Source organism: Mesoplodon densirostris, chromosome 3, assembly GCF_025265405.1.
Source record: "Mesoplodon densirostris isolate mMesDen1 chromosome 3, mMesDen1 primary haplotype, whole genome shotgun sequence".
Classification (NCBI taxonomy): domain Eukaryota; kingdom Metazoa; phylum Chordata; class Mammalia; order Artiodactyla; family Ziphiidae; genus Mesoplodon; species Mesoplodon densirostris.
This window is the reverse complement of record NC_082663.1, coordinates 140707279-140734577: the sequence shown is the minus strand read 5'-3', so window position 1 is coordinate 140734577 and position 27299 is coordinate 140707279. Positions and strand designations below refer to the sequence as shown.

At 49.7% G+C, this 27299-nt stretch overlaps 2 protein-coding genes across 2 annotated transcripts; both read left to right on the top strand.

Moving 5' to 3' along the window:
• Nucleotides 1-5595: 5595 nt before the first annotated feature.
• On the top strand, nt 5596-9050 carry NXNL1 (nucleoredoxin like 1). The gene is made up of 2 exons (XM_060092148.1): nt 5596-5921; nt 8720-9050. The coding sequence occupies exons 1-2, from the start codon at nt 5596-5598 to the stop codon at nt 9048-9050; spliced, it is 657 nt and encodes a 218-aa protein (XP_059948131.1).
• Nucleotides 9051-14329: 5279 nt separating this feature from the next.
• Nucleotides 14330-20428, top strand: TMEM221 (transmembrane protein 221). Its single transcript, XM_060092147.1, has 3 exons — nt 14330-14649; nt 16924-17009; nt 19959-20428. The coding sequence occupies exons 1-3, from the start codon at nt 14330-14332 to the stop codon at nt 20426-20428; spliced, it is 876 nt and encodes a 291-aa protein (XP_059948130.1).
• Nucleotides 20429-27299: the final 6871 nt, after the last annotated feature.

The window sequence follows — 27299 nt, the reverse complement described above, 5'->3', positions numbered from 1 at the left end:
TCTGGTCTGTAGGGTAAGCAGGCACACAGTAGGTGGGGGGCACAGAATGATGGGTATCTCCCTTCCCTGATCACATGGGTCTGCAGGCCACAGCAAAGGGAGTTCTTGGAACTTTCTGGAAGAGCAAGAGAAATGAAGCACACGTTGAAATAAAATAACCGGAAGATCAAAGCATGGGAATTGCACTATCAGAAGAACATGAGCACCGTGTGGGAGGGAGCCATTTCTCTGCGCCAAATTCAAGTGCCCACTACAGTAGAGGTATTAGTTTATTGGGGCTGCCATAACAAAGTACCACAAACTGAGTAGCTTAAAACAACAGAAATGTATTGTCTCCCAGTTCTTCCTGAAGCCAGGAGTCAGAAATCAAAGTGTCAACAGCCTCATACCCTCTAAAAGTTCCAGGGACCCTTCCCTGCCTCTTCCAACTTCTGGCGGCTCCAGGCATTCCTTGACTTCTGGCCATATCACTCCTATCTCTGCCTCTATCTTCACATGGCCTTCTCCCTGTGTGTCTGTGTCCTCTCCTCTTCTGCCTCTTATAAGGACACTTGTCATTGGATTTAGGACCTACCTAGATAATCCAGGATGATCTCATCTTGAGATCCTTAATTCAATTACATCTGCAAAGACTCTTTTCCAAATAAGGTCATAGTCACAGGTTCTGGGGGTTAGGGCTTGGATATATCTCTTTAAGGGCCACCAGTCAACCCAATATAAGCAGGGTAACCAGTTAGAGCGGTGATTCTCAACTAGGGGGCAATCCTGCTCCTTTGGACACTTGGTGACACCTGGAGACATTTTTAATTGTTACAACGTGGGACTGGGTGTGGTGGGGATAGGGGTGTTATGGCATCTAGTGAGTAGAGGCTAGGGATGCTGCTAAACGTCCTGCAATGTCCAGGACAGCCCCACACCACAGAGAATGACCTGGCTCCAACTGCAAGGGGGCTACAGTTTGGAAATTCTGGGATAGTTGAAAGGCCCAGTTAAGTTGGAATGGACTCTGCAGCCTGACAGACGTCATTTGCTGGCTGATTTCTCCCAGGCTCTGTGCTTCACCTGCAAAAGGGAGTAAAACCATACAGGCCTTGTAGGGCTGTTCTGAGCACACAAGCCTGGCACCTATGTTGACCTGAAAAATAAAAGTTATTTTACCAGCAAAGATGGGTTTATGGAGAAACAGCATGGAATTACAATTCAGGACAAGTAACCTACAGCGAAACCCATAGACAAGTCCAACAACAACAATGACAACAAAAAGGAGAGGAACATTATTTTATAAAGAAAAAGGAGGGGGGCTTCCCTGGTGGCGCAGTGGTTAAGAATCCATCTGCCAATGCAGGAGACATGGGTTCGAGCCCTGGTCCGGGAATATCCCACATGCCGTGGAGCAACGAAGCCCGTGTGCCACAACTACTGAGCCTGCGCTCTAGAGCCCACGAGCCACAACTACTGAGCCCGTGTGCCTAGAGCCTGTGCTCCACAACAAGAGAAGCCCACCCAACGCAATGAAGAGTAGCCCCCACTCGCCGCAACTAGAGAAAGCCCGCACACAGCAAAGAAGACCCAATGCAGCCAAAAATAGATAAAAATTAAAATAAAAAAAATTACTTAAAAGGAAAAAGGGGGCTTGCCTGGTGGCGCAGTGGTTGAGAGTCCGCCTGCCGATGCAGGGGATACGGGTTCGTGCCCCGGTCCGGGAAGATCCCACATGCCGCGGAGCGGCTGGGCCCGTGAGCCATGGCCTCTGAGCCTGCGTGGCCGGAGCCTGTGCTCCACAACGGGAGAGACCGCAACAGTGAGAGGCCCGCGTACCGCAAAAAAAAAAAAAAAAAAAAAAAAAAAAAAGGAAAAAGGAAGAAGCTGAGAGGCATTGTTTGGAAGGAAAATCCACTCGAGAAAAGTGAGTGTTCAGGGTGATGAGAGTTTCTCATTGGCTGAGTTCCTGGGGTAGTTGATTTTCTGTAGGAGATGCCATGTACATCCTTTCTTCTGGTGCCTGTAATTGGTGATTCCTTACTATTGATGATTCTTCTGTTGGAGCCTGTAATTGACAGTTCTTCCTGTAATTGACCTTAAGTAATACTGCATGAGAGCTCCCCCTCTGGCCTCCCAACTCCATTTTTGTGAGGTTTCCCTTTATTTTCGTACCTTGTAAACATCTTAGAAGAGTTCTCCATTGTTGAGATAATTTTGCTTTCAGTAATCTCTTGAATTCACAGTAAATTGGGACTTCCCATGGTTCTGGCAGAGAGAGGAAAATCTAACCAGGAAATATTAAACGGAATTGAAACCGCACACCTCAGATGGGACTCCAACCCACAGTCTCTGGCAGATGGGACTTGAACCCACAATCTCCCAGCTGAAACTTCACGCCTGGTCTCAGGGCTTACTGAAGTTCTTGTGTCTTGGTGCAGAGAGAATTCAACGAGAGGCAAAATGATAGGTAAGAAGTGGGGTGGGTTTTTTTTTGGCTGCGCCAGTCTTAGCTGCAGCATGAGAACTTCTTAGTTGCGCGGCATGCCAGCTTCTTAGTTGCAGCACGCGGACTTCTTAGTTGCGGCATCCATGTGGGATCTAGTTCCCCGACCAGGGATTGAACCCAGGCCCCCTGCATTGGGAGTGTGGAGTCTTACCCACTCCGTACCACCAGGGAGGTGCCAAGAAGTGGATTTAATAGTATAGGACTCTTGTGAAGGATACAAGCAGGCAGGCAAGAGAGCTCTGCTTGTCCTGAGAACAAAAGTGGCTACATTTTCATAATCAAAGAAAAAGTAGGTAGGGAAGAAGACCCCCTTCTTCCTCATTCTTGGGTAGATGTCAAGGCTTACCTCATTAGCTCCTCCTTTAAGCTTGTATGGTCTAACTGGCACTGTCATAGCGCTACTTAAATCATATGTATTGGGTTGGCCAAAAATTTCGTTTGGAGCTTTCCATAGCCTCTTACAGAAAAACCAGAACGAACTTTTTGGCCAACCCAATCTATTAGTAAAAAGGTGGTAACATATACTAAAATATGCTAGTTCATCTCAGGTTTCAGTATAATGTCACCTTTCCCCTAGTTTCTTTCACCTTTCCCCCAGTTTCTTTCACCTTTCCCCCATATTCCTCTGTAAGCTACGTGCAGGAATGCAGTTTTTCAGGGCAGGTTATCTTACAGACCTCACAAAGCCAAATGCAGGTCTTGTATCCATTTTTTCTGTGGTAGTGGCCTAAGTAAGTGTTTAGTTTCAAAATGTTCTGATTGTTTAGCTGCCAGATGACCTGGGCATTTCCTGGTTGGTGTCTAGTTTACGGTGATCTCCTGAAGTCCCTCTCTATCTATCTTCCTCTAGTGGGATTTCTAGCTGTGTAAGTATCTTACTCTATCCCTATCAGAATGAAAGGTGGACCCATCAGGGGTGGGCCCACCCACAAAGCCTTGACAAGGTAGGTTAAACTCTTGAGAATGAGGATTTCGTGGGTTTTTTTATTGTTTAAAGCTAATACTAAGTTTCTTTCCGTCTCTCACGTCTCCCTAGGTCCAGAAAAGTCCTCAAGACCCGGTGTTCTGGTTACCTGTTGCTGTATAACAAATCACCCTAAACTGAGTGGCTTCATACAAGGCTAATCAACTATTTCTCAGGATCCCATGGGTTGCCTGTGAGACAGTCTGGGACCTGGGACCTGGGACCCTTTGCTGCAGTGCTTGCACCTGGACAAAAGTCTCCTCAAGCAACAAAATATTAGTACAAAGAAACTATAAGGGACTAAAAAGAACTGCTTGCACGCACAGTTGGGGCAAACTATGGACAAGATACAAAAAGACCAAAAAGCCCCAACTGCCACTTCTGAAGAACTGGGAGCAAAAGCAGGGTACTGCGCATGCCCCCTGCACACACCACCACCAAAGGGTGGGCAAACCAAAGCCGCCCCTCCGGCCCAACCCCTGGACACACCCCTCCCCTCACCCTGTATAAGGAACCAGCTCGCCCCCACTTCAGCAAGCAAGCCAGCCAGGGAAACTGTTACTTGTTCTGCAAGTAGGGGCCTGCAGCAGGGACCCCAGTAAAGCCTTGCCTGAACTTCTTGTCTGGCCTCTGATCAATTTCTGTTGATTAAGGAGGCCAAGAACCCTGGTCAGTAACACCTGGGCAGTCCCTCTGCTGGTCTCACCTGGCACAGTCACTGTGCTACATTCTGTCAGTGGCTGGGCTGGAAGATCACACGTGTGGCAGTTGGTGCTAGCTGTTGGCTGGGCATCTAGCTCTCTTCCATGTGGCCTCTCAACCAATAGGCTAGAACACGTCGCAGGCCAAATCCTGCGCACTGTGGTCTAAGAATGGTTTTTACATTTTTAAACGGTTGAAAACAAAATTGAAAGATTGATGTCTCACGACATGAAAATCCTATGAAATTCAAATTTCAGTGTCTGTACATAGAGTTTATTGGAGCCCAGACACATAAATTAATTTACATATTGTCTAGAGATGCTTTTGCACAATAAGAGAAATTCAAAGTTGTAGCAGAGACTCTGGCCTAAAAAATATTTACTCCCTGGTCCTTTACATAAAAAGTTTGCCAACCTCTGGGCTAGATCAGCTTCCTTACATGGGGCGTCTGGAGGCCACATTCCGAAAGAGTGAAAGTGGGAGGTGAGAATAAGGCTTATCCTGCGAACTCACACCTTCCACCACATTCTATCAGTCAAAGCAAGTTAGAAGCCAACCTGGCTTCAAGGAGAGGAGAACTAGTTCCCAGCGCTTGGTGGGAGAGGGCTGTAAAATATTGTGACCATGATTTTCACCCTTACTCACCATGGAATCTTAAGGTGGGCTGTTCAGACAGAATTCAGGAGGGCAAAGGGAAGAAAAAAAAGTTTATTCTTATTAATTTCTAACTGGAATTTAGCATGTTTTCTCATGTCCTATCAAAGCAGATATTGGGGGCTTCCCTGGTGGCGCAGTGGTTGAGAGTCCGCCTGCCGATGCAGGGGACACGGGTTCGTGCCCCGGTCTGGGAGGATCCCACATGCCGCGGAGCGGCTGGGCCCCTGAGCCATGGCCACTGAGCCTGCGCGTCCGGAGCCTGTGCTCCGCAACGGGAGAGGCCACAACAGTGAGAGGCCTGCGTACCGCAAAAAAAAAAATAAAGGCAGATATTGGCCAGCTCTGTGACTTTGTCACCCGTGTAAATCAAAGATAATTTCACAGGACATCCTGGTCATGGCAGGCAGACACCTTGAAATATCATTTATGCTCATGTCAACTTAGAAATCACAGCTATTAATTAGTCGAGCCCTGTGATTTAGGATTACCGAATGCATTCATGAAGAAGCACGTATCTTTTTACATCACAATTTAACAAAATATTTTCACACCAGTATGTCAGTCTGTGTTTTTAATGCCTTAGCAGCTGTCTGCTGAGACAGGCCCATGAGCAGCTGGCCCCCTGCCCTCAGAGGCAGCAAAGAATCAGGTCGAGGTTAGGCAGATTAGTGAGGTTCTAAACTGGCCTCCTAAAAATTCCTAATCCTGGGACAGCAGCCAGCCAGCAGGCTCGGGGTCACACAAGGTCCTTGTGCCCTGTCCCCAGCACCCAGCCAGGGTTGCCATGGCCTGCCTGTTCTCTGGCCGTGTCCTGATCCGAAACAACAGTGACCAGGATGAGCTGGACACGGAAGCTGAGCTCAGCCGCCGGCTGGAAAACCGACTGGTGCTGCTGTTCTTTGGTGCAGGCTCGTGCCCGAAGTGCCAGGCCTTTGCACCCATCCTCAGGGACTTCTTTGTGCGGCTCACGGATGAGTTCTACGTGTTGCGGGCAGCCCAGCTGGCCCTGGTGTACGTGTCCCAGGACTCGACAGAGGAGCAGCAGGACCTGTTCCTCAGGGACATGCCCAAGAAGTGGCTCTTCTTGCCCTTCGAGGATGACCTGAGGAGGTGAGGTGAGAGGAGAGGTCAGGGAGGGCTTCCTGGAGGAGGGGCTCTTTCTGCTGAAAGTGAAGTATTTGTTTACTGACCTATCTGTTCCATCTGAAGTTGATGAGCACCCTCTGTGGGCCAATCAGAACAGAGAACTGGGGGGAGGGGCAGGGGAAGGGTACCTATGCCCATTTCCATCCAGCTCCCTGGGGAGTTTACAACCTGGGAAGGGGCGAGCACAAACGTGAAACAAAGACTCAAACACTCAGATAAATGCATAATAAAGAACTGCAGTAGTTCCCAAGGACAAAGGGAGGATGTCATGTGAAAATATCATGGGGAGACCTTGCTGAGATTTGGGGGTCAGGGGATGCTTCCCAGAGGAAATGGCTTTTAAGAGAGACACCCCCACACACACACCAAGGACAAGGAGGATAGGAGGGTAAAGAGTGAGGAAAGGGAAGGGTTTCCAGGCAGAGGACATAACCCAGACAAAGGCTCGGAGGATTTTAGAGAAAGAACAGCCAATTCAAGGAACAGTAATACCAGGAGTAAGAAGGCAGCTTGTGGAGCAGCGCCCCAAATGCCACCTAATGAGTGTGGATGTGATCCTCAGAGTAGCTGGGAGCCATGGAGGGCACTGGAGCTGAGAGAGAGAGATGGTTGAGTTCAATCTGTCCAAGGAGCTGCCCAATAAACTGTGTGATCGTTTGTGGCTATTTGCAAACTTTCCCCTTTTCAACAGTGAGACTTTCATTCTTTTTATTTATTTATTTTATAAATTTATTTATATTTTATTTCCTTATTTTTGGCTGTGTTGGGTTTTTGTGGCTGTGCGCGGGTTTTCTCTAGCTGTGGCGAGCAGGGGGCTACTCTTCGTTTTAGTGCCCGGGCCTCTCATTGCGGTGGCTTCTCTTGTGTTGGAGCACGGGCTCTAGGTGTGTGGGCTTCAGTAGTTGTGGCATGCAGGCTCAGTAGTTGTGGCTCACAGGCTCTAGAGCGCAGGCTCGGTAGTCGTGGCACACGGGCTTTGTTGCTCTGCGGCATATGGGATCTTCTCGGAACAGGGCTTGAACCCGTGTCCCCTGCATTGGTAGGCGGATTCTTAACCACTGCGCCACCAGGGAAGCCCCTCATTCTTTTTAAGCCCCAATTTTTTTTACTATGAAAAGTTTCCTGCAAGCCGTGTGGCATGGCCAAAGGAAAAAAAAAAGAAAAATTTCAAAGATACCAAAAAGTTGGAAGGAGCACACAATGAAACCCTTGGGCATTTTTGCCATTTGCTTTATCTCCATGCACGTGGAGTTTGTGCTGAACCATTTCAAAGTGAGTTGCAGACTTTGTGACATTTTACTGATGTCATCAATTTTGTTACAAAACTTAGAAGTTTCTGGTCATGGAGACCTTCATCCCCACCCAACATTATCAGAGTTGGCACACTTGCTCACTCCCACAGCCTTCTGCAGCTGAGGAGGTTCTTTTCCCCAAATGGTGAACATTCCCCCCCCCCCGGGGGAAGAAATGCCAGCTGTAAGGGCATCATAGCCAAACACTGACCTTGTTTGAGGCAGGGTCCTCTCAACAAAACCTTCACCCAGGCAAGTATCCAGACAGAGTGAGCGAGTCCCCACCCCCTACCCCTCCCACACACAGGGTTGCCAGATAAGATACAGGACACCCAGTTGAATATAAATTTCATGTAACAATGAAGAATTTTTGAGTATAACTATGTCCCACGTAATGCAGGAACATACTTATAAAAAGTTATTTGTTGTTTACATGAAGTTCAAATTCATTCACACAGGGTGTCCTGTATTTCTAGTTGCTAAGTCTGGCAACTTACTCCTGTGGGATTTTGCAAGTATCAATACTATGTGCCTCTGTAAGGAGGCCTGGAAAAGGGCCACCCAAGAACCCCGTGGGTGGAAGTTAAGAATCATGGGTGATGGGCCCAGTCTGGTAGCCTACTTGACTTCATGATGACTGTGTGGGGTTTTAGCCTAGATGGGAGATTTGGTCTAGGGGTCTCCTGTGGATGGCTTTTCACTGGCTGTCTCTCATACAGAAAACAAAATCAAAAACTCCTTACCATGGCCCTGCAGGGCCTTTATGATCAATGCTGCACTCCAATCTCCCTCTGACCTTCAGGCTTTTGCACCAGCTGTGCACTCTGCATGGGAAAACTTTCCCCAGTTCTCCCCTTCCTCTTCCTGCAGATTTCAGCTCCAGGGTCACCTCCTTAGAGAGGTCCTCTCTGACCATAAGTCCTTTACTCAGTTTAGTATCTCTTTATTAAATCTGTCAGTGTTTATTCATCCCACACACATTTCCTGAGCATCTACTCTGTGCCCGGCACTGTTTCAGGCACTGGGGACATTCGTGAATAGAGACAGAAATCCGTGTCCTAGTGAAGCTACTTTCTATGGTGGGAGAAAATGACAAACAGGAGAAATAAACTATGCAGTGTGTTGGATGCTGAGAGCCGCACATCAGCAGAGAGAAAGAGAGGCGTTGAGATTTAAGCTTAGGTGTCTGCAGCATACAGGGTCTTAATCCGCAGATGTCTGGGGAGAGTGCTCCAGGCAGAGGACATGGCCAGTGCAAAGGCCCTGTGGTGGGAGCATGTCTGGGGTGTTGGAGCCAAAGCCCGGAGGCCAGTGTGGCCTGGCCTGTTCTGGTTCCTGGGCATCCCCAGAGGCCGGCATGGGACAGTGCACACAGAAGGAGCTCAGTAAGTACTGGGAGAAGGGATGTGGGGCTCCTTCGCATAGGGTCAAGGACGAGGGTCCGACCGGACTGACCTGCCCGCCCCGCAGGGACCTCGGGCGCCGGTTCTCCGTGGAGCGCCTGCCGGCGGTCGTGGTGCTCAAGCCGAATGGGGATGTGCTCACGCTCGACGCGGCCGACGAGATCCGGCGCCTGGGCCCTGCCTGCTTCGCCAACTGGCAAGAGGCGGCTGAGGTGCTGGACCGCAGCTTCCTGCTGCCAGAGGACCTGGAAGACCCCGCGCCGCGGAGCCTCACCGAACCACTACGCCGCCGCAAGTACCGAGTGGACCCGGCTGCGCGAGGCTTACGAGGCCTGGGTAGAGGGGGCGGCCCCGGGCAGGAGGGCGGGGCCGAGGGCGGGTCAGTGGGGCTGTTCTGACCCCTGGAGGGGTGGACCGGACTGGGGGTTCCATGATGAAATCCCCAAGAGGAGGGCGGGGGCGGGGCCGGGGCGGAAGCGAGCTGTTCTGATCCCTTTGGTGGGAGAGAACAGACAGGGGCGGGTCTATGAGGAGTCCTCCCCCCCGCCCCGGGGTGGGTGGGGCTAGGGGGTGAGGTCTGCTCTGAACCCTCCGGTAGGAGAGAACAGACAGACAGGGGCGAGTCTGTGATAAGCCCTCATCCCACCCCCACCACCTCCCGGTAGTGGGCGGGACCGGGGGGCTGTTCTGAGGCCCCATGGTGGAAGGCTGACGGTTAGAGCAAGCAGAATCTCTGATGAGCCCCAGCGGGTCGGAAGTGGGGGCGGGGTGAGGTGAGGGGACCATTCAGAGTTCAGGCCAGGAGGAGGGAGGGGACGTAGCGTCAGGCCGGAGCCGCGGGCTGGGGAGGCGGTCTGTATTCTGAGCCCAGCCCGAAGAGCAGAGGGGCGGTGAGGGTGGAGCTGCTCTGAGCTCCCCGGATGCAGAGTAAAGGCCGAGAAGTGGGGAGCAGGAAGGGTCTTTTTGTGGCCCACTCTCCACACCCTCAGGATTGATCGAGGGCGAGGGGCTGTGTAATGAGATGGCGGGGGAGAAGGAGCGCGGGACCTGAGGTAGTTCGGACGCCCCCACCCCCGCCACAGGTGGAGGGTGAGACCTAGCGCAGGGCCGATGACGGAGGTTTCTGTGTGAGGCCTCCCTACCGCCCCCCCCGCCAGGACCTGGCAGACCCAGGACCTGTCTTGGTTCTCCAGCGGCATGTCTGAGTCTTCCGGCCGGGGTGGTGAAGCAGGGAGAGCTTTTCAAGGGCCTCTAGAAATATTTTTAAGACTTGGGGACGAGGGGTGGTTACAAGTTCCAAAATGGGAAAATGCAAACTAAAATCAAATGATGGTGCTGAGAACGCTCGGCCCACCGTGCACTAAATGGCGTTGTTCACATGCTTCATGCGCAAAACGACAGCAACCTTTTAACAACAGATTTGTAGTTTGCACGGGATGCAGTTCAATATTTGGTGCCGTGTGCGCTGGGTGCAGGACCTTCAGCGAGGGCTCAGAGACTCCCTGTCCCTGGTGAACCCTGCGGATTCACGAGGGAGACAGCAGAATATAGAAATCAAAGACTCTAGTCTGGAGCCCCTTCCCCGCTGTAGGACAGTCACCTCCCCTTTCTAAGCCTCCTTTCTTTCCTCTGGAAAATGACAATAAGGCAAGGTCCTACCTGGCAGGTCAGCCAAGGACCCAGAGCCGGAGCTCGCTCCGCGCACGAACCTCTTCATTTTGCCTCTGGCGCCGCCTGGCGGCGAGATGGGGAGGCGCGTCCTCGGGGCGGGGCCAAACATGCAAATGAGGTGCAGTCCACACCTGTTCCCAGTCTCCGGAGAGGGTGTGCTAGGAGGACGGTGCGACTCCGGGATTTGGGAGGCCCTAGAGGCCTAGGGACTGGACAAGTGCCTCATTTCTTGCTCACCCCTAACCCCCAATCTCCAGGTGAGGAAATTGAGGCTCAGGTCGGTGATGCCACCTGCTCTGGTTCCAGACACATCTTGCCCTTCATGGACCTTAATTAGGCCTGTCTGTGAAATGGTTGTGTTAAATCCTGTGCGATAATGGCTCTTAAATTCTTAGGTCGCTGGCTCACCGACAGCCTTTAAAAGAAGTTAAAAAACATCCTTCCCGAGAGCAAACCACAGGACACACAACCCATCAATATCTTTACTATTATTTCAGCCAGCACGGAATGCGAGTGGCCAGGTTTTGCCCCCTGGGCAGTGAGGTAGGGAAGTCCGCTCCCTGTCCTGTCGGGCTGTGTGATGTGGGCAGGTCACTGGCCGTCTCTGAGTCTCCCTCCTGGTAGATAGGGATCAAACCTCCCATCCCCATCTCTACTCCTGCTCGTCACAGCTAAGGTGAGGAAGGGACAGCTTGGCATCTGGCCAAGGCAGACAAGATCACTCTCAGAGTGTCACCTACAGAGTGTTGCCAACTTGCAGGGTTAAATTTCCAAACTGAAGCCAGACACCCCCAAACCAGAGAATCACCCCCATATTCAAAGGGGTGTCAGGTCGTGGTATCTGTGACACCACCCCCCAGCCTCCATCAAATAATTGTGAAGTCTAAGAGAGGGCTGTAATGACCTTTGGCCATTGCATGGAATTGTCCCTTTATTTGGCTGGTTTAACGTGTGTTTTCACCTCCTCCCCAGAAGGGCAAGCTGGACCTGCCTTTGTCACCACTGGGTCCCCAGAGCCAGGGGGGCACGGGTCCCCATCAATGTTTGTCGAATGAATAAATGCCACTATCTTACATCTGTGTATCCCCAACAACCAGAACAGAGCAAGGACTCTGTTCCAAACAAATCACTGAGCCCCAGCTATCCCAATGTGAGACTTTTTCTTACCTGTAAAACATGGAAAATTCACTCTAACTTTGGCGATGATGAAAAAGGCTGGGTGTGTTGGACCAAAGCCTGGTGAATAAATGAATGAATAAACTGATTCCTGTTATAGATGAGGAGGCCCAGAGAGGTTAAGGGATTTACCCAAAGCCACACAGCAAAGGAAGAAGCCACCTGTTGCTGAAGGGTCACCCTGTTCTCTCCCCTAGGGTCATTTTACCCATCAGGCACTGGGCTGAGGGCTCAAGGCCCACAAACTTTTCCCAGAAGACCCCAAAATTTCGAAACCTGAAAAAAATGGCTCCCCAAATTAGAGAAGAGACCTGGAAATTCAAAACCAGTGGGATCTATAACATTTCTGTGAAGCAATATAAAGCAGTGGGTGGGAGCCAGGCTGTCTGTGTTTGCTGTGTGACCTAGGGAGCTACTTAACCTCTCTGTGTCTCAGTTTCCTCATCTGTAAAGCCTAGGTGATGACTATGCTGTCTTTTAGGCCCAAATGCATTAAGACAGAGCCCTGCTTGCAGGAGGCCATGTCGACCTCATCCACTCTTATATTCTGGATCTATCAGGAATGTGTTAACTTTGAAACCATTTTCAGTTTTGATATTTCAAACTTTGCAAGAATTACAGAGCAGGAGTACAAAGCAATCCGTTCACTCATGCATGCAACAAGCATTTATTAAGGACCTACTGTGTGCGAGGTGCAGACCCAGACACAAAGGGGACACAGCAGTGGACACTTGAAGCAGACATTCTGCGGTCTGGAGCAGCCACCCCTCCCCCACTACCGGGACACACACAGTGGGAAAACGGTGCGCTGCCAGAGATGTAAAGTGCTACAGGAAAGCAAGAAGACAAACAATCCAAATGAGCGAAGGATACGAAGAGACATTTCTCCAAAGAAGATACACAAATAGCCAACAAGGGCATGAAAAGACACCCTACTTCAGTGGTTATTATGGAAATGCAAATCGAAATTGCAATGAGATACCCATTCACACCCTGTAGAATGGTTATTAAAAAAAAAAACAGAAAATAACAAGTGTTGGAAGGGAAATGAAGAAATTGGAAGCCTGGTGCACTACTGGTGGGAATGTAAAATGGTGCAACCGCTGTGGAAAACAGGCAGTTCTCCAATAAGTTAAATAGAGAGTTACCATATAACCCAGCCATTCCACTCTAGGTATAGACCCAAAAGAAATGAAAACAGGACTCAAACAAATCGTTGTATGTGCATGTTCATAGCAGCACTATTCACAATCGACAAAAGGTGGAAACAACCCAAATGTCCATCAACAGATGAATGAGTAAAGTAAATGTGGTCCACCCATACAATGGAATGTTATTCAGCCATAAAAAAGGAATGAAGCATGGGCATATATACACTACCAAACATAAAATAGATAGCTAGTGGGAAGCAGCCACATAGCACAGGGAGATCAGCTTGGTGCTTTGTGACCACCTAGAGGGGTGGGATAGGGAGCGTGGGAGGGAGGGAGATGCAAGAGGGAAGGGGACATTTGTATATGTATAACTGATTCACTTTGTTATAAAGCAGAAACTGACACACCATTGTAAAGCAATTGTACTCTAATAAAGATGTTAAAAAAAAAAAAAAGGAATGAAGCACTGACACGTGCTACAACATGGATGAGCCTTAAAAACCTTATGCTCAGGGAAAGAAGCCAGACACAAAAGGCCACATATCGTCTGGTTTTCTTTAAATGAAATGTCCAGAAAAGACAAATCCATAGAGACAGAAAGTAGATTGATTTGTGGTTACCAGGGGCTGAGAGGGGGGAATGGGAAGTGACTGCTAATGGGGGGGGGGGATGGAAATTCCAGAACTAGATAGAGGTGATGGTTGCACAATGTTGTGTATGTACTAAATACCACTGAATTGTCCACTTTCTAATGGTTAATTTTTTTTTTTTTTTTTTTTTTTGCGGTACGCGGGCCTCTCACTGTTGTGGCCTCTCCCGTTGTGGAGCACAGGCTCCGACGCGCAGGCTCAGCGGCCATGGCTCACGGGCCCAGCCGCTCCGCGGCATGTGGGATCCTCCTGGACCGGGGCACGAACCCGTGTCCCCTGCATCGGCAGGCGGACTCTCAACCACTGCGCCAGGGAAGCCCCTCTAATGGTTAATTTTATGTCATGTAAATTTCACCTCAATTTTTAAAACTTAAAAATAAATAAATAATATCCCCCAAAATGTGCCGTGGGAAGAACAAAGACTAGCAGCGAAGGACAGGTGTGCTGCTTGGGGAGGGGGTGCAGGAGGGCCTCTCTGAGGTGACTGACGTTTCTGAAAAGCCTTGAAAGAAGGTGAGCAGAGGGGACATTCCAGCCAATTGCCGGATTCGCGGGGAGAGACCACATATCAGAGCGAATTATTTAAAAATTTGTTCAAGTTTCTTTTCTTTCTTAAAAGACAGCAATGAAACGGGTGCTTGGGGCAGCGGGAGGGGAAAATGGGGCACTTGAATGAGTTTATGGATCTGTGAGGCTCTCTGGATCCCGCCACTGCGCCCTTATCCCACGTGGGACCGCCTCCGCCCCTTCTTCGCCCCGCCCCTCTCCGGCCACGCCCCTCCAGAACTCTGAGGCCAGGAGCTGTCGCTCACAGAGAAAGAAAAGACTTTGTCTCAAGTTTTCCCAGAGCTTTCTCGTCCTCACCGCGACTGGCATCCCGAGCCCTCTGCGGCCCCGACAATATTCAGAACCCCCCCCTGCGGCCCCGCCCCCTCTGGACCGCCGAGGGCCCTCGGACGCCCCTCAACTCCCCTGCCCCCTAAAATCTCTGTCCTCAACTGTCCCATAGGCCCGCAGGACCCCTCCATGGCCAGGTCGTACGGCGGCCGGGTGCTGGCCGCGATGATCCTTTTGGGCATCCCTGCGGCCGTGCTGGCGGCGCTGGGCGCGCAGCTGCTGTTCCAGCTGCAGGCGGGCCGCGCGGAGCTTCGAGGACCGCGAATCGACGGGGTGGGCCCGGAGCTGGGCGCCGGCCCTGGGCTGCCGGAGGACGCGGCCGGGGCGCTGCTGCCGCTGGCAGCCGCGCTCGCCGCGCTCGCCCTGGTGCTGGGTCTCACCTGCCTGCTTCTCGCCGCGCTCTGCGGCCACCTGGGCGCCGAGATGGCGCGGGGACCGGGCCCCGGCAGGTAGGAGGACCGGCCCCTCTGCCCGGCTGGGGGCTGGACAAGCCCGGGGGAGCCGCTGCCCTTCTCTGGGCCTCAGGTTGGGGGAGAGCTTTCCTTCCTCACTCCCTCCATCCATCTTTCCCTTCCTCCTTTCTTCCATCCCTCCCTCCATCTCTTTCTCCTTCTCTCCATCCATCACTCGCTCCATCCTATATTCGTTGAAAATTTACAGCAGGTACAACTACAGCTGGGACCCCCTTTTCAAAGATGTGGAAACAGGCTCAGAGAGGGCCTGGGGTCAGTTAGCCCCAGTGTTGATAGCGTTTGTCATTTATGGAACCCTAAGCTCTAGGTACCCCCCACTTAATGTGGATTAGCACAGTGAAGCCCCCCTGGGTGGCTGGTGCTGTTATTATCTCCCTTTTTAACAGTGTGTTAAAAAGAGTTTGCTCTCTCTAGGCTGCCAGGATTGGAAGGGGGTGGGCTGGATTTGAACTTGAATCTGGTAGAGCCAGAACATGTGCCCTGGCCCTGGGTGGGGTTCCTTGTCAGGCACCTGAGCTCGGGGATATGGGCACTGGACAGGGCGGCCGGCGGGTGCATGTGGAGTGAGGAACCTTCCTTGAGCCAAGGACTTGGCTGTCCCATATCTGAGTGTTTCCTTCCAGGATGCTGGGGGAGGGGAGCTGGGATCCTTGTCCAAGATTCCATGGATTTGAGCGGATGGGAAATTCCACCATTTGATCCCATCCGAACTGTGCACCCTCCATCTAAGAGTTCAAGGGGTGCTGAAAAGCATGCGTTCTGTCAGTTGACAAATATGTGTTGGGCATCTGCCGGGGACTGAGCCGACCATTGGGTATTGGCGACCCAGCAGGAACCAGGCGGACCTGGACCCACCTTCATGGGGACACAGATAATGAAGATACAAAACATATCAGTAATGTCAAATGGTGATGAATGCCGGAAATGGATGAAAATGGGGTGATGTGGTGCAGGAGGACAGGGTGGGGGATGAGATGGGACCATCAGGGGAGGTCTGTGTTGAGACTTGAGGGAGGAAAGGAGGCAGAAGATATGGGGGACTGTGATCCAGGCAGAGGGAACAGCATGTGCAAAGGCCCTGGAGCAGGAATGAGCTTAGGGTGTTAGAAGGTGATAGAGGTGATTGGTGTGGCTGAAGGGTAGATATGGAAGATGAGGGCCAGGAAGTGAGTGGTACTGGATTTTTTTTTTTTCTGCATCCTGTGGCATGTGTGCTCTTAGTTCCCCAACCAGGGATTGAACTTGCCCCCCCTGCAGTGGAAGCACGGAGTCTTAACCACCGGACAAACAAGGAAGTTCAAGAGGTACTGGATTATATAGCGCTTCCTGTGCTGTGGTGAAGACCTTGGGTTTACTCTGACTGAGAGAGTTGTGAGCCAGGAGGGATGTGATCTGACTTAAGTTTGAAAGAACCCACTTAAGTTTGAAAGAACCCACTGTGGCCACTGTGCAGAAAAGGGGTCAGGAGGGGAGTTGGAAGGCAGACCAGGGAGGAGGCCATTTCCGTGGTATTGGTGGGAGGTGAGTGATGATGGAAGCTCTCAGAGCTTCCTTTTCCTGATCTCACAGGACTGGAGAAGGGCATGCACACAGCAGAAGCACTTAGCAAGGGGCTGGGCTCAAAACTAAGTCCTCAATCCATGTCAGCTTTTGGGAATCTCTGTTTCTGTTGTCACTGATAACAAGTTAGCCTCAGTTTTCTCACCCCCAAATAAGCTTATGGTCTGTAAAATAATGGAGGTCAGATGTTTAGCAAGTGTCTGTACACAATAGCTGCTTCATTAGTGTTGGATGTTCAAATGGACTGATGTATATGGATGGGTTTTGGGGGAGGGGAATGGAATGGATAGTGACTGGATGGATGAATGGACAGATGGTTGGTTTGCTCTGGGATGGATGGTGACTGGGAGATAGACGATGGATGGATGGGTGGGTGGGGGATGGATGGATGGATGGATGGATGGCAGATGACAAATGGATGAATGGATAATGATGGATGTTTAAATAAATGGGTGGATGGATGAACAAAGCATGGTTAAATGGATGGATGGCTGTATGGTTGAATAATTGATGGGGACGGATGGATGGTAAAGGATGAATGAGTTGGGGGATAGATGAGTGGATGGCTAGGTCCTCACATAGATCTCCAGTTCCCCAAAGCTGGACCACTCCCCCTACCTCTCCTCCCCAGCCTTATTCCACCAGCTCTGCCTCCTGAGCCCATTTTCTTCCTGCCCCCGTCCCTGCCAGGTCTGACTGGTTTCTCTATGACTGCCGCCTCCTCAGACACGTGGCCCTCGGCCTCTTCTGTTGTGGGGTCTCCGTCTACTTAGCAGGTACGTGCTCAGGATAGAACATGGGGTGTAGGGCCCTGGGTTGGGGTGACCAGGGGTAATAGCCGCACAACTGGGGTCAGCTCCAGAGGCAGCCTGCCTGTTTCACTCTTGGCTCTTACACTTTAGCCCATGGCTGGCATCTGATCCCAGTGGGGATTCCATAAATGGCAGTTGTCTTCAGAACACTTCTGATTCATCCGTTTTCTACATTTGCTTTGAATAAAAGTTTCCAAGTCCTTGGTGGTTTCTGGAGATAGTGTTTCACAGGTTGGCCTTAGCAAAAGCTGTTTTGCTCACAAATATCTGAATCCAGCTCAAGAAGGGCTTAAGAAAAAAAATACGCTTCATAAACCAGAAATGCAATTTTAAATCCCAAAACATGAAGCAGAGTAAAAACTAATAACCTGAGTGCCAGAAGGACACACTGCACTGTCTTTCCTTCCCCGACTTATAACTTTTCTTTGATCAACATTCTCTCACCCACACATGCTGGTAAAGGAATCAAATCATCACCTTTCTTAAAGAGACTCCTGACATCTTGTATTTTGTTCTAATCTTGAAAAATATGTTGCTGGTTCTGGAGACTCAGCGCTGAATCATACATAGATCCTTGGCAGCCCTATAAACAACCTGTTTCACTGGAAGAAAAAAAAATCAGCTGACGAAAAACAAAGGATTTGCTATTACTGACTTTCCTTAGTACCACAATAGAGAAATCGAAGTTTACAAGATATATTTAAAAGATATATTTATGAGATATGAGCCTAGGGTTCATTGTGGGAATTTGTATGTACAGTGCAGTGAACCCTGCATAACTCTTGTTGTTTGACTTCATAAAATGCTCTGGATTTTATTAAGTGTGGAACTTCCCTGGCGATCCAATGGTTAAGACTCTGCGCTTCCACTGCAGCGGGCGTGGGTTCATCCCTGGCCAGGGAACTAAGAACTAAGATCCCACGTGTCACGTGGCCAAAAACAAACAAAACAAACAAACAAACAAAAATGCTCGGGATGTGAGTTTTTTAAAAAGGAGAGTGGATGGAGTGACTCGTGTATCTGAAAAGATCAGGGGTTATTGGCCTCAGGTGTGGCTGGATCCAGGCACTCACATGAGGTCTTCAGAAATGCTTCTCACTTCATCTCATCACCTGCCATGCCCTGAGAAAGATGCCTGTCTCTGTAAGCGCTTTCAACACAATACCTATGACCTCAAGCCTTTACATAAGCCAACAAAAATGTTGGAGACTTGGAGAATAAAATATTCTTCTTCTAAAATACAAGAAAACTCACAAAGGGCAAAAAAAGGTAACTATGTCAGCCTCATTAAGCATTAAATTAAGATTTGTTCAGCTCCCATTTAGATTCTTTTTGAGGATAGGTGACCTCACTCAGCAAGAATTCCTGAGCATGTCCAGCCAATCATTCATTCATTGCTAACCAGAGCCAAAATAATAGTTATAAAGATCTTTCAAAAGTGTTTAGAGCAGGGACTTCCCTGGTGGTCCAGTGGCTAAGATTTTGTGCTCCCAATGCAGGGGGCCTGGGTTCAATCCCTGGTCAGGGAACTAGATCCCACATGCTGCAACTAAGACCCAGCACAGCCAAATAAATACATAAATAAAAATATTTTTTTTTAAATGTTTAAAGCAAAAAAAGTCCTTGGCCTTGCCTTAATATATCAGACATGATGCATTGTGGCATCTTCAAAAGCAAGAGTACAGAGCTGGAGAAAGCATTAAAACAGCCCACAAAGTGCCAAGAAGTCCTCCATCAGCTCTGGGCTTCTCTCCTACCAATTCCCTAATGGCTGCAGTTAGAAAATAACCCTGTCCTCATAGGCCAAGCAAAGGTCCCAGGGCTGACTCTGACTGGCTGAGCTTGGGTCATGTGATAGCCATGCACCAATCACTATAATCAGGGGAAGCAGTGCTCTGATTGGCCTAGGACCATACATGTCACTGATGCCAGAGTAGTGGGTCAGTCCTTCTAGACCAGTGACCAGGGTAGGGGTAGGGACTGGACCAGCACTTCTCAATGGGGGCTGATTCTGCCCCTGAGGGAACATTTGGCAATCAACATCTGGAGACATTTTTGGTTGTCATGATAGGGCAGGGGGAGGATACTACTGGTATCTGGTGGATAGAAGCTGCTAAATGTCCTACAATGCACAGGACAGTCCCCACCAAAAAGAATGGTGGTGCCAACTGGACATCGGACAGGGCAACAGAGAACCAGTACAGGTCCTCAAGGGCAGGGGGAGGTTACTACTGGTATCTGGTGGATAGAAGCTGCTAAATGTCCTACAATGCACAGGACAGTCCCCACCAAAAAGAATGGTGGTGCCAACTGGACATCAGACAGGGCAACAGAGAACCAGTACAGGTCCTCAAGGTCAGGTCGCCAACTGTCTTTTTTGTTTTTTAAGATTTTTTTAAAATTAATTTATTTATTTTGGCTGCGCCAGGTCTTAGTTGCGGCATGTGGGATCTTTTTAGTTGTGGCATGAGGGATTTTTAGTTGCTGCTCCTTAGTTGTGGCATGCGTGTGGGATCTAGTTTCCTGACCAGGGGTGCAACCCAGGTCCTCTGCATTGGGAGGGCGGAGTCTTACCCACTGGACCACCAGGGAAGTCTCCGCCAACTGTCTTGTTGTTCAGATCAGCAAACTGAGGCCAGAGAGGGACTGTGATTCACTCAAGGTCAATCACAGAGATTCAGAAAGCCTGAGATGTGAGTTGTTTCAATCGTGGTAAAGTACACATAACACACAATTTACCATTTTATAGTAAAACAGATGTGATGATGATGTATTTGTCGGGTGTGAAAGGGTTAGATGAGTTAGTCTATGTGCCTATCATAATGTACAATTTTCTATAACTGCTCTCCATTTGGGGGAGCTCTCCCAGGGGTTGGAGAACAAACATTGAATAAGAGTCGTTTCCTTCCCCAGCACTGTCCATCTACGCCCTGCTTCTCTTCGAGATCGAGACGGGTGCAACAGCTGCCGCCATCCTTGGCTTGGGTGCTCTGGTCCTGGTGGCGGCGCTGACCCACACTCTACTCCGGGCCGCCCGGGCCACCCGCCGTGGCCTCCATGAGCTGTCCCCACCGCACTTTGAAGACGACCCTGTCTGCCCTGCTGAAGTCTCCAAGGCCAGCCCCAGGGCTCAGCCCCAGCAGGGTACCCATCACTGGACCCCCTACTCAGCCTGCCCAAAACCTGGGGACTCCCTCAGATCCATGGTTACTGCCACAGCACCTGCAGCCATAGGGGGAGGCCGAGAGGGCAGCCTGCCTGCATTCCGCATGCACCGGACACTGTCTGCCAGTGAGGGGCACTGGGAAGAGGTCACGCATGAGATGCGCAGCATCCTGAGCCACAGGCCAGGGGGTTCGGGGAAGGACTCCACTCTGGTGTGAGCCCAAAGATCAAGGATAGAGACCTAGTGTCAGGCAGCAGGAAGAGGACTCTTGTAGAGATAGCTCCAGGCTCAACCACGGTAACAGTATAATTTGATTTCTCTCTCAGTTCACAGCATCCCTGACTTGTATCCTCAAGGTTGCCTCATGGCACAAAATGGCTGCCAGGGCTCCAACCTTTACCTCCTCACGCAGAGAGAAAGGTAGAGGCCAGGACTTCTCAGGAGATTTTGGAAGTTTTCCTGGGATGCCTTGGGACACTTCTGCTTATACCCTATTGGCCAGAACAGAGTCATGTGGCCACACTTCAATACAGATGAGACAAGGAAATGTAGCTGCCCAGAATGAATAAAATTCTGGTATAGGCAGGAGGGGAGGGGAAAGCTCAGGCAGCGTTTCTCTAAACATCTCCGTCCATTTTACAGATGAGGAAACCGAGGCCCAGAGAGGGGCAGTGACTCACCAAGGGTCCCACGGCCAGTATTGAGCATCAGAGCCAGGATTCGAACCCAGGTCCTGTAACCCCCATGCTGCTGATAGTGCAAGTCTCAGACTCTGCGACTCCTTCCGGGCTGTGAGCATTTGAAACCTGTGCGTGCGGAGCTCAGAGCAGCCCAGGGCCATGGACGCACCTGGAGGCCTGGACCCAGACTCCTGGCTGTGGGCCTGTGGCTGAGGGCTTCACCGCTCTGTGTCTCAGTTTCCTGGTCTGTAAAATGGGAACGGAAGCGGTCCCTCTTCCTAAGGCTGCCGTGAGACTCCGTGTGAGCCATTCCGGGGGCCTGTGCATAGCAGGTCCTCAAGGCGTGTCAACCTGTGCTTCTGTCAGTCGGGGTGCCTGGTAGCAGGAAAAGGTGGGTTGATGGCCAGTTTCTGGGACTCTTGGAACTGACAGGGCTTGGAGTGGATAACTCAGAGCCTCAGGTGGTCTCCAGAGGCCCTGGCCCCACCCGTGTCCTGCACAACCTGAAAATAAACTCCATGTCACTATTTCCATGTCATCTGAGCCATATCCAAACATGTTGCGTGGCCAAGTGCAGACCCAGGATGAGGGATGGAGTGAAAGGAGTGGGGGTAGAAAGGGCAGGAGTCAGGGGACAGAGAGTGTGCCCCTTGTAGAGCCAAGTCTGGGGCCCATGCCCCACAAATCTTCATGCATATACATTTCACAGGGTGTGGGGATGGCCTGGTCCCTGCCCCAACCCCAAGTGGACAGAAGTCTCCCAACCCGTCCCTTCCTGGGCCACACAGGGACTCAGGGGCGGAGGAAGCTCAACCACACAGTGGCTTGAAGTCCCCCAAGACCCATCTCCATAGGCAGAGAGGTGGCAGCACCCAGCAGGGAAGCTGGTCCCCAAACCTGACCTTGGGTAAGGATTCTGATGATCAGGTACAGAGTTGGGTGCCCCATTGGCTTGGATCACCTCCTTCCTGAGTCCCTGGGAGGCTGCACAGACCTCCTCCTCCCATATGGCACCTGTCACAGGGGGTGCCCAGGAAGCATAGGCTCTCGGTGAGCATGAAAATATCAATGAAGAGGATCAAGTCAGAATGAATGTCATGTCCCATGCCTACTACTGCAGACACACACCAGGCACTTCCGGCTTTAGTTAATCCTTAGGACAACTCCACTCACAGATGGGCAAACTGAGGCCAGAAAAGCAAGGCCACTCATGTGAGAACACACGGCGGTGGTGATGGCTGGCACCCTATAACCCTGTCACATAGGACACCAGGACATAGCTAGTGCCCGGGAAACACTGGAGACTACAGTTTCTGAGAACTCTCTGGAATGGGGGAGGCCCTGGGGACTCTGAAGGTGGGCAAGAGAGTTGAGGAGGAAGGACCCAAGCTGGCTGTGTGCGAGGAGGACCTGGTGGACCGGTCAGGAGAATTAGAAGCTAGACCTCTAGGCCTAATCTTCAAGGCCAGGACTAGGGTGCGGGTACAAAATTTAAGGAGGCTCAAAAGAATTGAAAACAAGGGTTCAGACAAATCCTTGTACACGTGCGTTCATAGTACACGTGCGTTCATAGCAGCGCTAGTCACAATCACCACAAGGTGGAAACAACCCAAATGTCCATCAATAGATGAATGAATAAACAAAAAGTGATCCATCCATACAGTAGAATATTACTCAGCCATAAAGAGGAAGGAAGCTCTGACACATGCTACCGCATGGATGAACCTTGAAAACATGATGCTGATTGAAAGAAGCCAGACACAAAGGCCACATAGTCTATGATCCCATTGATATGAAATGTCCAGAACAGGCAAATCTATAGAGATATAAAGTAGATTAGTGGTTGCCAGGGGCTGGGGGAGGGGGAATGGGGAGTAATGGCTAATAGGGATGAGGTTTCCTTTGGGGTGACGGAAATGTTCTGGAACTAGATAGAGGTGATGGTTGCACATCGTCCATGCACTAAATGCCACTGAACTGTACATTTTTAACTGGTGAATTTCATGTTATGTGAATTTCACCTCAACTTAAAAAAAACTTTAAGGAGGCACTCACTCTCAGGTTCCTTCACGTGCAGGTGGGCCCCAAGTTTGAAGTGAGCACCTCCTTAAATGTGGGCCCTACGTGCTCACTAGCCTCATCCCAGTCTGATCTCTGCGCATCCTCCTGGGACCAAGAACTGGAGCCCTGGAAAGTCTGCAAGGTTACGTGGGAGGCTGGCTGGAAGCGCTGCCCACAGTCCCTGCTGAAACCTGGCCCTGTTGTCGACACCACCCTGGATGGGGTGCTGAGCACCTTCGTATTCTGATCAGAATCTGGCGAGCAGGGAAGAGGCTGGTCCTAGGGCTGGAGCCAAACGCTCTGGTTGCTCCCTGTCCTGGGCACCTGATGAGGGTTTTGTGTTCCAAGAGCCAGCTTGGACAGACCTGGCTCAGGGAACAGTCATGCGACCTGCACTTCAGCTTCTTTCTTTATAAAATAGGGCTAATCCCCCAACCCCATCACAGTACAGCTGTGAGGACCAAATCGGAAAGAGTATCAATGACTCCGTTAGCTCCACGGGCCTCACCGACACAAGTAGCTGTCGGCATCCTGGTACATTTTGAGGTGTAGACACATCTGTTAAAGATGTTGCCTTGAGGACTTCCCTCGTGGTCCAGTGGTTAAGAATGCGCTTTCCAATGCAGGGGACCCAGGTTTGATCCCTGGTCGGGGAACTAAGATCCCATATGCCGTGGGGCAACTAAGCCCATGTGCCACAACTACTGAGCCCGCATGTTGCAACGAAGAGCCCGTGCACTGCAACAAAAGATCCCGTATACCACAATGAAGATCCCGCATGCCACAACTAAGACCCGACACAACCTAATTAATTAATTAATTATAAAAAAGATGTTGCCTTGGTTTGGGGTCATCAGAATCAAAGGCTGAGATGATTGCCAAGATGTGGTTTACCTGGGAAGCGACCCCAGGAAGCCCCGGAACCCTGCAGGGGGCGTCAATGAGCAGATGGCGCTAAGGGCAACAGGTGCTCGATCCCCCTGGGCACCCCAGGGAGACACCATAGAGCACGCATGGCAGTTGGTCCCATCTCAGGGGCGAGGGGGCTGGGATATTTATCCTCCTATTTCCATCAGGCATTAGCTGAGAGCTGTTCCCAGAGGGACTGACCCCTCACACTTCTAGCCCTCCCTGTGCACCAGCTAGACACGCTCCTCTGGTCACAGGAGGCCCCAGGCAGGGTCACAGGTACTTGCTGTGGAGGGGAGGGAGGCACAGATAGCATCTGCTCCAGCTTCATGGCATTTTTGCAACAGCAGGCATAAATGGGATATTGAAAGCACTTAACTGTGCTATTTGTGGTTGAGAAGAGCTGTTGGTTTTTGAATGCCCGCCATGAGCAGACACCCTGCCTAACTCACACAAGGGTCACCACTGTTGCCCCCTCATCACACCCACTGGTCTCCCTCCTTTACTTCTGCAGGTAAAATCTTCTGAAAGTGGCAGATGGAGTTGGGGTCCTCTGTGCTGGTGACATTTAGAACAGAAGGTCAGACGCCACCTTGAGGGAGATTGCTCAGAGCAAACAAGGGGCCCGTTTCCCCCAGAGAACACTTTATTAAAAACACTTTAAGGGCTTCCCTGGTGGTTCAGTGGTTAAGAATCCACCTGCCCGTACAGGGGACACGGGTTCAAGCCCTGGTCCGAGAAGAGTCCACATGCCGCGGAGCAACTAAGCCCGTGCCCCACGACCACTGAACCTGTGCTCTAGAGCCCGTGAGCCACAACTACTGAGCCCGCGTGCCACAACTACTGAAGCCCGCCTGCTCTAGGGCCTGTGCTCCACAACAAAGAGAAGTCACTGCAATGAGAAGCCTGCGCACCGCAATGAAGAGTAGCCCCCGCTCGCCACAACTAGAGAAAGTCCACGCGCAACAATGAAGACCCGATGCAGCCAAATATAAATAAATAAATTTATAAAAAAAATAATGATTCAACCAGGGTAGGATCTGCTTTCAAGTTCATTTTGTGGTTGTTGGCAGGATTCAATTCCCTATGAGCTGTGGAACTTAAGTCCTTGGTTCCTTGCTGGCTGTTGGCCAGAGGCTGCCCTCAGTTCCGTGACATGTGGGCCTCTTTATAGGGCAGTGTGCATCATTGTAGCCAACAAAAGAGAGTCTGCAACAAGATGGAAGTCTTGTATTTTAAACCTACTCACAGAAGTGAAGTCCCATCACCCTTACTGTACTCCATTGGTTAGAGGTGAGTCTACACTAGATCCAGCCTGGCCTCAAGTGGAGGATTACACAGGCCTGAACACCAGGATACCAAGACAAAAGGTTCTAAAGGGAACCATCTCACAAACTATTTAATGTCTTGTAAATTCTCTGTGGGCTCTTCCCAATGACAAATAAAAAGGGCAGGTAGATAAGGAAGATGAGAAAGGGGTGTTTTCTATACAGCATGGGTCAGCTTTTTCAGTTCAGATTTCTAAGCTGGCAAGAGTGTACATGATAGCTAAGAAATTCAAACTGGTGAGACAAATGGCCAAAATTAACAAAACTGACAATGCCATGTGTTGGTGAAGACATGGAGCCAATGGAACTCTCATTTGCTGTGGGTGGGAGGGTAAATTGGTGCAACAGTCTTAGAAGTCTGCTTGGCCGTATCTGCTTAAGCTGAAGATAGGCCTCCCTTACCACTTAGAATTTCCACTCAGTGTATTTACCCAACAAGAATGAGTGTGTATTCATCAATCAGGCTCCCTGACTTCAGACTATTCTACAAAGCTACAGTAATCAAGAAAGTATGGTACTGGAACAAAAACAGAAATATAGATTAATGGAACAGGATAGAAAGCCCAGAGATAAACCCACGCACATATGGTCACCTTATCTTTGATAAAGGAGGCAAGAATATACAGTGGAGAAAAGACAGACTCTTCAATAAGTGGTGCTGGGAAAACTGGGCAGCTACATGTAAAAGAATGAAATTAGAACACTCCCTAACACCATACACAAAAATAAACTCAAAATGGATTAAAGACCTAAATGTAAGGCCAGACACTATCAAACTCTTAGAGGAAAACATAGGCAGAACACTCTATGACATAAATCACAGCAAGATCCTTTTTGACCCACTTCCTAGAGAAATGGAAATAAAACAAAAATAAACAAATGGGACCTAATGAAACCTAAAAGCCTTTGCACAGCAAAGGAAACCATAAACAAGACAAAAAGACAACCCTCAGAATGGGAGAAAATATTTGCAAATGAAGCAAATGACAAAGGATTAATCTCCAAAATTTATAAGCAGCTCATGCAGCTCAATATCAAAAAAACAAACAACCCAATCCAAAAATGGGCAGAAGACCTAAATAGACATTTCTCCAAAGAAGATATACAGATTGCCAACAAACACATGAAAGAATGCTCAACATCATTAATCATTACAGAAATGCAAATCAAAACTACAATGAGATATCATCTCACACCCGTCAGAATGGCCACCATCAAAAAATCTACAAACAATAAATGCTGGAGAGGGTGTGGAGAAAAGGGAACCCTCTTGCACTGTTGGTGGGAATGTAAATTGGTACAGCCATTATGGAGAACAGTATGGAGGTTCCTTAAAAAACTAAAAATAGAACTACCATACGACCCAGCAATCCCACTACTGGGCATACACCTTGAGAAAACCATAATTCAAAAAGAGTCATGTACCAAAACGTTCATTGCAGCTCTATTTACAATAGCCAGGACATGGAAGCAACGTAAGTGTCCATCAACAGATGAATGGATAAAGAAGATGTGGCACATATATATAATGGAATATTACTCAGCCATAAAAAGAAACAAAATTGAGTTATTTGTAGTGAGGTGGATGGACCTAGAGTCTGTCATACAGAGTGAAGTTAAGTCAGAAAGAGAAAAACAAATACCATATGCTAACACATATATATGAAATCTAAAAAAAAAATGATCATGAAGAACCTAGGGGCAAGATGGGAATAAATACGCAGACCTACTAGAGAATGGACTTGAGGATATGGGGAAAGGAAAGGTAAGCTGGGGCAAAGTGAGAGAGTGTCATGGACATATATATGCTACCAAAGGTAAAATAGATAGCTAGTGGGAAGCAGCCACATAGCACAGGGAGATCAGCTTGGTGCTTTGTGACCACCTAGAGGGGTGGGATAGGGAGGGTGGGAGGGAGGGAGATGCAAGAGGGAAGAGATTTGGGGATATATGTATATGTATAACTGATTCACTTTGTTATAAAGCAGAAACTAACACACCATTGTAAAGCAATTATACTCCAATAAAGATGTTTATAAAAAAGAATATATACAACTAGTAAGAATCCAAAAAAAAGAGTGTGTATTCATCAAAAGACATGTACAAGAGT